Here is a 12,170-nt window from a genome sequence, read left to right as displayed (position 1 = left end):
AAAGAATCATAAATAGATAACAGTTTTTCAAGGTATATGTAAATCAATGCTAAAGGGTCAGTTCAATAAAACAATGTATTATATCTTATTGAACATGGAGGTTATGTGACATGAAAGTACTTCAGAACAGGAACAGCAGTGAATCAACAAATGCAGTTTGTCCTCTGCTTCCACAATATTGAGCTTTTGGTTTTGCATGAGACTGTTTTTGTTCCCATGGAAAGTTACACTGTGTTGCTTGTACTTTTGTTTCTCTGTGTCACTAATTTGTCTTTCACACCTTCTTGTATAACTCAGCTGAATGAAACAAGTTCACGTCAGTCCTCTCAGGGCAGCTAAGGCCCTCATAGTAAATCTGTAAGAAGTAGTTGAGGCAAGTTGAGGGAGGTGTGTGGACTAAAAATAACTCCTGTAATTCATTAATTGTGCAGATAATTAATAGACACAATTATATTTTAATATATTGCACAGGAACATTTCCAGCATACAGAACAGTAAGTACAATAAGTTCAGTGTATTCTGTATTTTTATCTCATGTACTGTGGCAAACATTTGAATGCTAATTACCAAATGTTAGCATGCTAACACACCAAAGATGGTCAAAATACCTGCTAAACATAAGCAACATTAGCATTGTCACTGTGAGCGTGTTAGCATGTTGACGTTAGCAAATGTTAGCATGCTAACAGGTGATCACTGTAAAAAAACCTGCTAAACATCAGCAACATTAGCATTGTCACTGTGAGCGTGTTAGCATGTTGACGTTAGCAAATGTTAGCATGCTAACACACCAAACTAAGATGGTCAAAATACCTGCTAAACATCAGCAATATTAGCATTATCACTGTGAGCGTGTTAGCATGTTGACGTTAGCAAATGTTAGCATGCTAACAGGTGATCACTGTAAAAATACCTGCTAAACATCAGCAACATTAGCATTATCACTGTGAGCGTGTTAGCATGTTGACGTTAGCAAATGTTAGCATGCTAACAGGTGATCACTGTAAAAATACCTGCTAAACATCAGCAACATTAGCATTGTCACTGTAAACGTGTTAGCATGTTGACGTTAGCCGAACAGCTAGCGTGACAGTAGACTCTTAGTCTTGTTAGATTATTGGGTTAGATACATTTTATTTTTTGGATTTAATTTTAATTTATTGGCGGTGAAGTTATCTTAATCTTTACACCTTTGTAGTTTAAAGAAATAATTACCAAAAGAGGGTAAGACAACTTCAGTGACCTACTTTGTGCTATTTGTTTTAAATATCACATTAGCCTCAAACTATTAGATATTATCTTATATTTCCCCCATTATTGACACAGTGTCACTGGTTTATTGTTACAGTACTTACTTATACTGTAGAGTTATTTAGCTTTGATTCAGAGAAGGTTTTTACATTTAAAAATAATGTGTAGTTAGCCAAAACTCTCTCATAGAGAAAATGTTTTGCACCTCATTAATGAATGAAATTGATGTTATCTATGGGGCAGACTGCTGTAGTATGACACACAGCTCTTGATTCATCTGCATGCGGTAGGTGAGCAGTAACAGGCAGTTAAGTGGGAGTTTTAATCAAATTAAGCGCAGGGAACACATGTCCACACGGACTGTAATCTTGTAATCTCATTGTGAAGTCTGTCTGTGGAGACTCAATGAGCTCCTACAGTAGCTGGCTGCAGTAAACATATCACTGTGTGACTGTCTAGGTTAATGAACTTCTTTTGATGACTAACAGATGAACAGAAAGCCTGTTAGTCACACCATCCAGTCCGGCGCTCTGTATCATCACTTATCATGTTGTGAAATGGAAGAGGGCCAGGCCACACACATGCACTAGCCTAGCAAGCATTGGAGTTGTACCTCTAATGTTAGATAAGCAGGTAGAAGGACAGAGACAGATTTACCACATGGCCTATAGCATAAAATCCACACTGGGCCAGAGACGGGGGAGGAAATAAGTGGCGTGATACTGACAAGCTTTATGTTTCCTGTCAAAGGAAATTAAAATGGCAACAATATGATTTCATTTCCCAGTGTTATCCTCTGCTCAACATTCATGTGTAGGCTCATGTAAACTCAGGAAGTGGTGTACTGTTCTTCAGCTTAACATTTATAGAATCAAAGTGTATGTACAGTACATGCAAACTAATGCAACACATTACTGACCTGTTGCTTGTCAAATAGTGAGCCCACATTTATCTGTACTGTTGAGCCTCATATCCTCCAGCATTTGTACCCGCTGCTTTATCACATATTTGTTAAGTTACTAGCAATTAACCAAAAATGATCATATCAGATGACCAGATTCATACTCTAAGGCCTTGGCAGTGTTGTTTAAATTGACATGCTATCAGCAGTTGTCCTCATTATTATCACAGGTGTTGATATGACACATGCTATCAGATTGTTATGCACAGTGGATATTAAAATGTAGATACTTCTCCCCCAATTCCATACTCTAATTTGCAGCATTATACAGTGAAAGCTTCCCGACATGCTACAACCTAATTGTGACACCCCACAGGCTGAACGAGGCTCCCAAATTCATCACCCTGCTTCTAATGAAACCTGCAGCGAAGTCACACACAGCTGCCGAGGAGGACGGCGACGAACTCGCTCACACCAGTGGGAGATAACCAAGGACACTCCGCAGGTATGGGCGCACTCTGTGCATTAACAGTGTTTTACACCATGAACACTTTCAAGCGATGTCCTCAAATGTCATTATGTCATTGTTGACAAACAGTCAAATTTGTATAATGAGTGTTTTTTAGGCTTCATCTGCCACTGTTCATTGTAAGGACACATTTTATAGTGTTATATATGGTTAAAACACTTTATAAAATTCTGTAGAAATGTGACTTGAGAATTTATGTGTTTTGTTTCAGTGATAGAGAAGAGAGACTGTGGATCTGTAGGTCTGTAGGTAACATCTGCAGATACTGTCAGCCTGCATACATGCTTCCTAAACCAGAATGTCATGGCAGATTCTACTGTCTGTGGTGCAAGAGGTAAAACTAAAAAAAAAAGTCCATTAAACACTTCATGCTTTGATCAGCTACTCTCTCTTGTCTGGATTTTGGCAGCTTGACAATTAAAAGACACTTTATAGTGAATTTTTATTGAGTAAATCAGCAGAAGTAGGTGAATAAAAAAAAAAGGATTATGCAAAAGGAGGAGAGTATGTTCACTCATCCTTCAAGGGAATTACCCCCTTGACTGTAGAGTCTTGATATACAAAAAAAAAAAAAAAAAAAGATAAACAGCATTGGCAATGCATGAGCAACAGGAAATGATTAGGCAAATGCTGCAGGACTTAAATAAATGATATAATAACAAATGCAGCTTGTTAAAGTGCGTTTCAAGGAGTTGTCAGTTATGTTTGCACACTGAAGTGAAACTGCCTGCGCCCATGCGAGCGTGACATGCTACACTGGGTGTGTCTACCTCTGCTGACTGAGACTTTACTTTCCTATTCAAATCACACACATCGGAGATAAATTCATATCACACACCCGCACTGGGATCACCAGTTTGTCCACCTTTGTGTTTTTCCCATATGCTGCTGTGTGCAACAGTTTCCCAACTACAGTAGAAAATAAACTTAATTAGGAGTTAGGTAACCGAGTGAGTGTAATGCAGCCAACTGTCCACCAGGTGGCATGAATTTACAAGACAAATGCAGAGGGAGTTGAGGTCTGTACCCCAATGTGGTTTCCACGTGAGCGTGCACATGACAGTTTCCTGTCACCTCAATCTCCACCTCGTTTTCATCTAAAATGCCTTATTATTTTATAAATTTGATCTATTATATAGAAATAAAATCAAGCTTCCAACTTTTCTGACAGTCAAAATACTTTAATGGCAATGTAGAAGTGGAGTTTTATTTGTATAACATTCAAGATATTAATAAACTATATTTTGATCTTAACAGCAGTCAGCAAAAATGTAACTTCTAAAAGATACACTAGTATGTGACTGTGGCTTTTTGCACTTTCGAGAAGTGATATAACAATAATCTTTATCTTTAGTTTTATTTTCATTATTTACCATATGACCACTGTTGTAAACACCTGGAAAAAGTCATGCATTGTGCATCACTAAACAGGTGTATTATAGTTACATTGGTCTATTAGAAAGTAACTTGCAAATTAAATTGAATAAGAATAAACATAAATATGCAGGATGATTATCATAGGGCAATCGGCTACCAAAATAAGACAAATTTTAGCTATCAATTAAATTAAACTCAGTATTAATTCATCTAATCTGCATTATGGGCTATTTATTTAAAAAAAAAAAATAGGACTATTTAATGTGATTCATGGTTGAATTCTGAACAACAACAGGTTGCTGTTGCTCTGCTTCCCTCATGAGTTTGATATTTTCTAGCAGTGCACATCCAGGCCATCTTGCGACAGTCACAGCTTTAAGGACATTCACTCCCAGCCTGTGAAGCCAAACCGACCGGAAGCGCGGATTGATTTCTCCACGGCAAGCAAAGGCGGCTAAAAAAAGAAAAAAGAAAAAGAAAAGAAAAAAGAGGAAAAAATCAAAGGAGCTCTTATTAGATGATAATCCTCCAACCTCTCGGACGGGATTTCTCGGGAAGAGACAAAGGTTTTAAATCTCAAATTCACAATATACCTGCGATAATAAAGGATTATTCTTTCGGAGATGGGATCTACCTTCAAGGTCCCCACCTGCTGGGCACCGTAATGGTGGTGAGTATATTCAGATCTTTGGAGAAGCGTCTCTCAACCTTTATTAATATGATATTTTACTTCCACTGAAAGATACCGGGACCTGCAGAGACGAAACAACACTATAATGTTGATGTCTTTTGTTTGAGACATAGGCAATGAAAGAACAACGTATTGTGATTTATATATCTTTTATATTTAATCTTTGATATACCTCCGCTAATTGCGGTGCGTGATAGGCGTATACAACCTCAGTGTAATATATATTTTATATTTTTTTTTATTCTTCCCTTCATAAAAGCTAATTCACTGAAGGTGTTTTTAAACTGGCATGTTATATACACCTTTACAGACTATATGAGGACATTTTCCTTCATTTGCAAACAAATTAAATGAACAAAAATAACCTCCACGTCGTGATAAACAAAAATACGTTTCAAATATTAGCACCCCCCCACCCCCAAATATATCCCCCCTAACTACAGGCCCTTTTTGGTGCGAAATATTAACTATTATTTACATGTTTGATGGAAAAAGCTTCTGAAGACATGTCATAAATAATGACAATTAAAAAGAAGGCTTATTTCTATTTATGGTAAACCAGTTGCTGCTTATATAGGATCCTGATTACAAGCATAGAAACATCTGGGCAGGACACGCCCAGACTCATTCAGACCCATCCAGAGGTTTATGGCCGGACTTGTTGTGGACCTGTTACATCACTGAGCCTCAGTACACCTTTAGTTTCTACGTGTCTGATTAGAGTTTGACCTTCATTGTTGTGGGTTCGGCATTTAATTGTATACGCTAAAACAAAATGGAGACGTGAGGCGGGGGGGGGGGGGGGGGGGGACATGTTAGTATTTTATTTATTTATGTTAGTTAAAGTGAAGCCCTCGTGGATCCACAGTTCAAGGACCCACAGGTGGCTCCCGGACCCCAGATTGAGCATCACCGGTTTCCCGGGGATGTAAATGGGAGGCTGCTGCCGCTGAAGCGATTAACAGCCTCAACCTCGGTCGGTCGCTCACCGGCGTGTGTGTGTGCGCGTGTGTACGTGCGCGCGCGTGTGTGTTTACGTGCCGTCGCCTTTTTCCTGTTATTTTCTGTTCCCGCGAGTCGTCGTGCTGCTGGTGGCGTATCTGGAGAGGAGGAGGCGGGAAAAGAGGAGGAGGAGGAGGAGGAGGAGGAGGAGGAGGAGGGGGGAAACATGATGGCCGCCGCTAATCAACGGTCGATATAATTCAAAAAGTGTCGTTTGTTTTGTCGGAGTCGTGGAGATGAAGCGGAGACATCATCAACATGGCGACAGCTGCTGCCGCGGCCCCCTCGGCTCCTTTTGAAACCGAAGCGACAATTGAAGGTAGCATGTCGTCTGACACCCGTCGTCTCTGTATTTCTGATTTTCTAATTAGCCATATTAGTTGTTAAGAAAATCAATATGGCCGCTCCAAATTAAAATAGAAGTGTCATACGTAAACGTCTGCTACCTTTAGCCACTTTTAAAGGAAGGGGATGCAAAAGGAAAAGTGCTTTAAGGTCAAGAATTAACTCGCTGTAGTGACACAAATCTATATGAATATTACAGACATGTTGTTGTAGCTTAAATGTATTTAAACACATAGTTTAGGTGGGTTTCTGTTTGTTTTCACAGGCCGCCATTGCTTTAAGCACCATGGACAGCGGCGCCCCTTTGACACCATGTCAGCTGCAGCTTCAGTCATTCACATGAAACCTGAACAACTGAGGTAGATTTAGCAGGATTAGCAGTGAGCAGGTAAACACTCCAGAGATGATGTATTGTTGTTAGGTCTTTTCAAAATGTCTGATACGGTAGGTAGGTTTGCACATTTTGTTTTGTTTTCTGAAGCAGCTGCTCCTGGAAAGTGAAATGTCTGTCCGTGGAAAAAGAGAGAGCTGGTGTTTTTGCTTGAGGGCTCTTAGAGGAGGGCATGTTGTGTAAAGGTTAAGTTCACATGTCTTAAAGTCTGTCTTAAAACAATACTCGTTTAGTAAATGGATTCTCACTGTTCCACAATTGAAGCTGAAACGAGGCTTCACCTGTCCGAATTACACAAAGTGTATCGTGGGTAAAGTTACAGTCTTTTTTAGTGCTAAATTCAGTGTTTTTGCTTCAGTAGACAGTATTTTGTTTGAGCTGTGGTGGAGGAAGAGTAAGACAAGAAAAGACAGATACACACTCTGAATCAGACTTCTGGCTTAACTTTTGAAGACATTTTTTGGCATCTCTGTCCAGCACATGGACATTTGAGTGTTATTTCAACCTCGTCATTTAACTGCTTGACCACCTTGCTGAAAGGAAGGAAATTTAGAGCGTGACAAGTCGGTGTGACGGCTCCTTTTGTTTTTTTTCTATTGCCTGGCAACAGCGTTGTGTCATTGTGTGGAAATTTTCTTGAAAACCGCAGATAACCCTTGAAATATCACAACAAGATTTGACGTGCACTGGAGATAGTATAGGCTGTATCATGTGATGAATATCATAGATGTGCGGAAATGTCATCTGTCCCTATATGTTTCCAGCCTGTCATGTTATATTTGACTCCAGGGTTGACCATACTGATAGCTGGGGCTCAGAGGTGGGTGTGGATGTTAGACCTACAGGGTCGATCAGGCTTTGCAACCCCCCCCCACCCCCCGCCCCCACCACCCAGCAGCTAATGCTAGACAAGCTGTCAGGCCTCGCATCATAACGCGGGTCCCGGAGCAGTCTTTGGGACACAAGCAGATGTGTTTTATGAGACGCCCCTATGGGAGAAGCTACAATTAATTCACAGTTTATGGCTGATGAATTCTTTGAAACACAACATTAGCTGGCTGCTGTGGCTCCCTCGTCTAGAAATGGTTATAATTAAACATTTATGTGTGGTTTGACATTAAGACAAAAGGTTTGTGATAGTGTGGTAGTGTTAAAATGTTCAAAACACAGTTGAGTTTTTAGTTACAAATAATTGGCTGTAGTTGATTTGATGATGATTTTTTAACCTTTGGGGAAGGCAAGGCTAGCAGTTTTCTACTGTTTTCACTTTTAATGCTAAGCTAAGCTAAGAAGCTTTTGGCAAAGGCTTCATATTTGCCGTGCACACATGAAAGTGGCATCAATATTCTCGTCTATCTCATTTCAAGCAGTTTCTACTGTTAAGAACAAGGTGTTTTACAGGAGGATTTTGTAGTAATGTCAGTATGTTTTTGATATTATCATGAATTTTGAGAGGTTTTGTAATAAGTTAAGTAGTACTTGGTTCTGTTGGGCCTGACACATGAAGCTCAAACTCATATTTTTATCATACTGTGCTTGGTGGATAACACCGTGTTCCAGACCTTCCCTTGAGTTGCTTGCCACTCGGGTTGAATGTCAACAAGCTTAAAATTTCCTCTTGCTCTACCCAAATGGAAAGAAAATTAGGTTGCGAAAGCGTCTCTGCTCCATTTGGAAAAACCATTAAAAAACTGATGACTGAAGGAGACGTCACTTTTGAGATTCTGCCAGAGGGGAGGCTCCTGTTTTCTGGGCCAGTACAGTGTCCTGGGAGGAACTAGGCCCACCTGTGAGACTGCAGAGACTGGATGGCACCAAGGTTGCGCTGATAATGGCTCACCAGGGTTTTTGGGGGAGATCTTGTTTGTGTTTCTTCCCTCTTTGTCCTGTGAGAACAAGATGGGCTTCTGGGTGTGAAAGGTGGGACAGTAGCTGCTGATTGTTGCCGATCTACAATCACTCAGCTAAGTTACTTTCTACTGATGAAAGCTACTATGAAAACAGTTCATTCATTCAGTTTTTCTCTAACTTGAGGCCATCCGCCAATTAATTATTTAATAAAAGGAAACTCTTTAAAAACCATTTACAGATGCAGAAATAAATAGACTGAAACAGAGGAGTAAATGGGAGGAAGTGGCAAGATCATGCTCTCTCTGTTTGTCTTTTTCTCATGCTGTCCACCTCAGCTGTTGCTAGCTATTTCTGTGTCCCCCTGTGAATCAGCTGAAGGCGTGTCACCAACGTCAGACCCCATATTTACTGCCTCTCTAAAACCTCCACCCTACCTGTGACCTCTCACTGCTTTGATTAAAACCCTGTGCCCAGAGGTCAGCACGGCACGCACCACATTTTTTTAAATCTCCTCTAAAGAACAGAAGCATAAATCTGCCTTTTAGCGGACAGTTGGTTTGTTCCCAAAGCAAAACAAATTCATATCAATATGTTAGATTTTTAATTTGTCCATGTGATGATTTCTAGTCATCAGTCATCGGTTATAAAACAGACAGCAGAGAGCCCAGCTGGAAACGTCAGGCCATTGTGTTATACAGTAAAGCACTCAAATTGGTATTAGTCACTCCATCAGCCATTTGCATGTGAAACATGTTGTCTTTTATGTTTTTCTCCTCCAGCCTTTCAAACGCAGCTCTGTATTACCTCCGCAGTGTCTCCATCCTTGTGTGAAAAGCCGCATATAGGAGGAAATTCCATTCATGTACAAATAAGTCGAGAGTTATGGTCAAACGAATGAACTCAGGTCATTTTTTTTTTGCTCCTTTTAGTCATGAAGCTCTTTGTGTAAATGTTTAACAAGTGTGAGTCACTTTTACGTAAATGGAGGTCAGACTGAGTAACAGTCTGAGCTGAATGCTGTTGGATTATTGTAAAAGCTGCAGCAGCACCAGGTTGAACTCATGCCGGTCACTCTCAGTGCCTGACGATTGTAATGAATTTAAGACAATAATTAACCGCAGATCAACTGATTGTAAATTGTTCAGAACAGTGGTTCCCAACCATACACTGTAAACAAAGATGGACGTAGCCTCCCTGACGTCACCTATAGCTTTGAACTGACTCTTTTCAGAAGCTTGGCTCCGACCCCTGACCCATTCCCTTCTCGCTGCAGCTCCCCGCCCCAGCTGAGCCCCTCGTTGCCCTCTGAACAAGCAGGATGACAAGATGGCACAACTGCTTGTACCGCCCGGACCTGACAGCTTCCGCCCCTTCGTCCCCGAGTCGCTGGCCGCCATCGAGAGGCGCATCGCCGAGGAGGAGGCCCGGAGACCACGGGCGGATCGCCGCAGTGACAGTGATGATGAAAACGGTCCAAAGCCCAACAGTGACCTGGAGGCAGGGAAATCTCTCCCCTTCATCTATGGGGACACCCCCTCCCAACTGGTGTCCACCCCTCTGGAGGACTTGGACCCCTTCTACAGCAATCAGAAGGTCAGTCCCAAAGAGTCCATCTTATAAAGGTAAAATAATGGATGAATACCTTTAAGTCTTGTTCTTTCTGTGCTGGCTTTAAAGCATCATTCTATATTTAGATTGAAATGATGAGTAACTCAGGCACTGAATTTTCATACGTTACACATCTGCACTTTTTAAGCTTGAAGTTAATTGCCCAACGCGCTCAATAAACTATTTTAAGGAAGCACTTGGGCAGATGCAGCAATTTCCTCCAGAGATCCAGGGATCAGAAAAAGTAAAATCTAAATAAAAAACACTTACATTTAAATTAAAGGGGGTGCTTAGGTTAGGGTGCATACCATGTGGGCACAAATGCTCTGAGCAGGCGAGTCAATTAGAATAACTTCAGTTTTGTCTGCCGGTCATCCAGTTATAAGTCTCATCCGGCTTCATAGATAAATACAGCGATGTGTCGCCTGCGTAACATCGGAAATTTATCTAGTACTTCCTGATATTATTGCCTAAACGGTGCATATAATAGGGTGAAAAGTATCGGCGTTAGCACAGAACCCTGTGCAATTCCATGACTAACTTTTGTATGCATCATTAACATGAACAAACTGTAATCTATCAGATAGATATGACGTAAATCAGCCTTGCCAACTGCTGGACAATTTTAATTTCCCTATCTGACTAGCTAAAATCCACCGATCGATGGTGTCAACTGCAGCACTAAGACGTAGCAGGGTAAGTATAACAACTGGCTAATTCTTCACAACATTTAAATCTGCAAAAGTCAACATTTAGTTTGTCAACAGGCGAGATGTAAAACCCACTTTAACATGAACGTGCTCAGCCAAGTCGGAGGCTTGAAAGCGTGGGCCAACAGAGGTGCTAAATGCTAATCCGAGCTGCTGTGCCAGTTGAACTCCAGTGCCAAACGTGTGCTGCCTGAGGTGGACTCATCCAGCTTCATTACAATAACAACCACAGCGGCTGCACACAGATGCAGCTTCTCTGCTGTTTTGACTTATCAAAGCCTCCGGGTGCTGCATCTCTCGCATGCATGATACATATTTTAATTCATCTTTGTTTTTCCTCTCTTTCAGACCTTCATAGTATTGAATCGCGGGAAGGCAATCTTCCGTTTCAACGCCACTCCTGCCTTGTACATCTTAAGCCCCTTCAACCCTCTGAGGAGGATAGCTATTAGAGTTTTAGTACACTCATATCCTTTCAGAGTTTGCTACGGTCACAGCTTGATTTGGATTAAAAGGGTTTATCAGACAAAAGACGGATTTAAACGAGCTGATGTTGAAGACTAAATGTCATGATTGGTTTAGACTTTGCACATAGACATACATCTGGTTTTACAGCAGCTGAGCAGTTAAGATTAAAGACACTTAAGATTAAAAATGAGAAACATAAAGGATTTTCTTTATATTTCTTGTAGCAGTAATGGACGGTGAATGTTGGCGTACAGGGATTTATGCTCAACAAAAATGTTCTATTGTGTTCCTTAACTTGGTTTTTTACGTTGTTCAGCATGTTGATCATGTTCACCATCCTGACCAACTGTGCTTTCATGACCCTCAGTAACCCCCCGGAATGGGCCAAGAATGTAGAGTAAGTCCTCAGCTGTTCATTTCCTCCTCCCGTGTGACTTTTTCTGATTTTACATTGACGTACATTTTGATTAATCCTCTGAGACACAAATTCCTGAAAGCAGCACAACCTGCACATGCAGGGGGTGTCAGTACATTTGATGTGAAAAGTTATTGATTAGTTACTGTGTAAAATATATTGCATTGCATCATGGGATTGTTAGCCATACCATGAATGCTACTTTTTCATTCCTTTGTAGAATTTCTGATGTCACTATATAGAGGATATTGATAAATTTCACACTCAGATAGACTGGTGAAGGGTACATCTAGTCCCCTATATAATGAGTAGGGAGTGAGTCAGACGTATGCTGCGTTCATGTCATGTGGGCTGCATGTTAAAGATGTTAATGATCTGAGAGTGTTCAGGTCATCAAGACAGTTGTATAACGACAGAGTTGGTTGCATAAGTATTAAAATACTGTCCATTGACAACATATGACCATACATCCCTCAAAGCATACTGGAAACTGTAGGTCCATAATTCATAAAACCTATTCTAGAAGGAGTGTAGAGTTGTATGCACATCACATGGACTGTGGGTGTGAGGCTACAACATTTTAATAAAACAGCAGCTTTATAAAACTTTTCTGTCCTGGAATTTGTTGAGA

At 40.7% G+C, this 12,170-nt stretch overlaps 1 protein-coding gene and 1 long non-coding RNA gene across 8 annotated transcripts in view; both read left to right on the top strand.

Annotated features, from left to right (window-relative positions):
* The first annotated feature begins 246 nt into the window (after positions 1–246).
* LOC130165521 (uncharacterized) lies at positions 247–3,504 on the top strand. The gene is made up of 3 exons (XR_008826819.1): positions 247–494; positions 2,474–2,657; positions 2,893–3,504. It is a non-coding gene; the product is annotated as an uncharacterized LOC130165521 (long non-coding RNA).
* A 636-nt stretch (positions 3,505–4,140) lies between these two features.
* scn1lab (sodium channel, voltage-gated, type I like, alpha b) overlaps positions 4,141–12,170 on the top strand; it is a 35,605-nt gene continuing 27,575 nt past the window's right edge. Inside the window, exons 1-5 of one of the 7 annotated variants that reach the window (XM_056370267.1) lie at positions 4,141–4,728; positions 6,362–6,455; positions 9,612–9,931; positions 11,005–11,123; positions 11,432–11,521. In XM_056370267.1, coding sequence (XP_056226242.1) covers positions 9,665–9,931; positions 11,005–11,123; positions 11,432–11,521 — 476 coding nt within the window. In that variant the 5' untranslated portion in view covers positions 4,141–4,728; positions 6,362–6,455; positions 9,612–9,664. Of the gene's footprint in view, positions 4,729–5,916; positions 6,071–6,361; positions 6,485–9,611; positions 9,932–11,004; positions 11,124–11,431; positions 11,522–12,170 lie in introns of those variants that run through there. The other 6 variants (XM_056370265.1, XM_056370268.1, XM_056370266.1 and 3 more) reach the window with 6 other exon arrangements.

Source organism: Seriola aureovittata, chromosome 24 (assembly GCF_021018895.1).
Source record: "Seriola aureovittata isolate HTS-2021-v1 ecotype China chromosome 24, ASM2101889v1, whole genome shotgun sequence".
Lineage (NCBI taxonomy): Eukaryota > Metazoa > Chordata > Actinopteri > Carangiformes > Carangidae > Seriola > Seriola aureovittata.
This window is presented reverse-complemented; position numbering and strand designations above follow the sequence as displayed.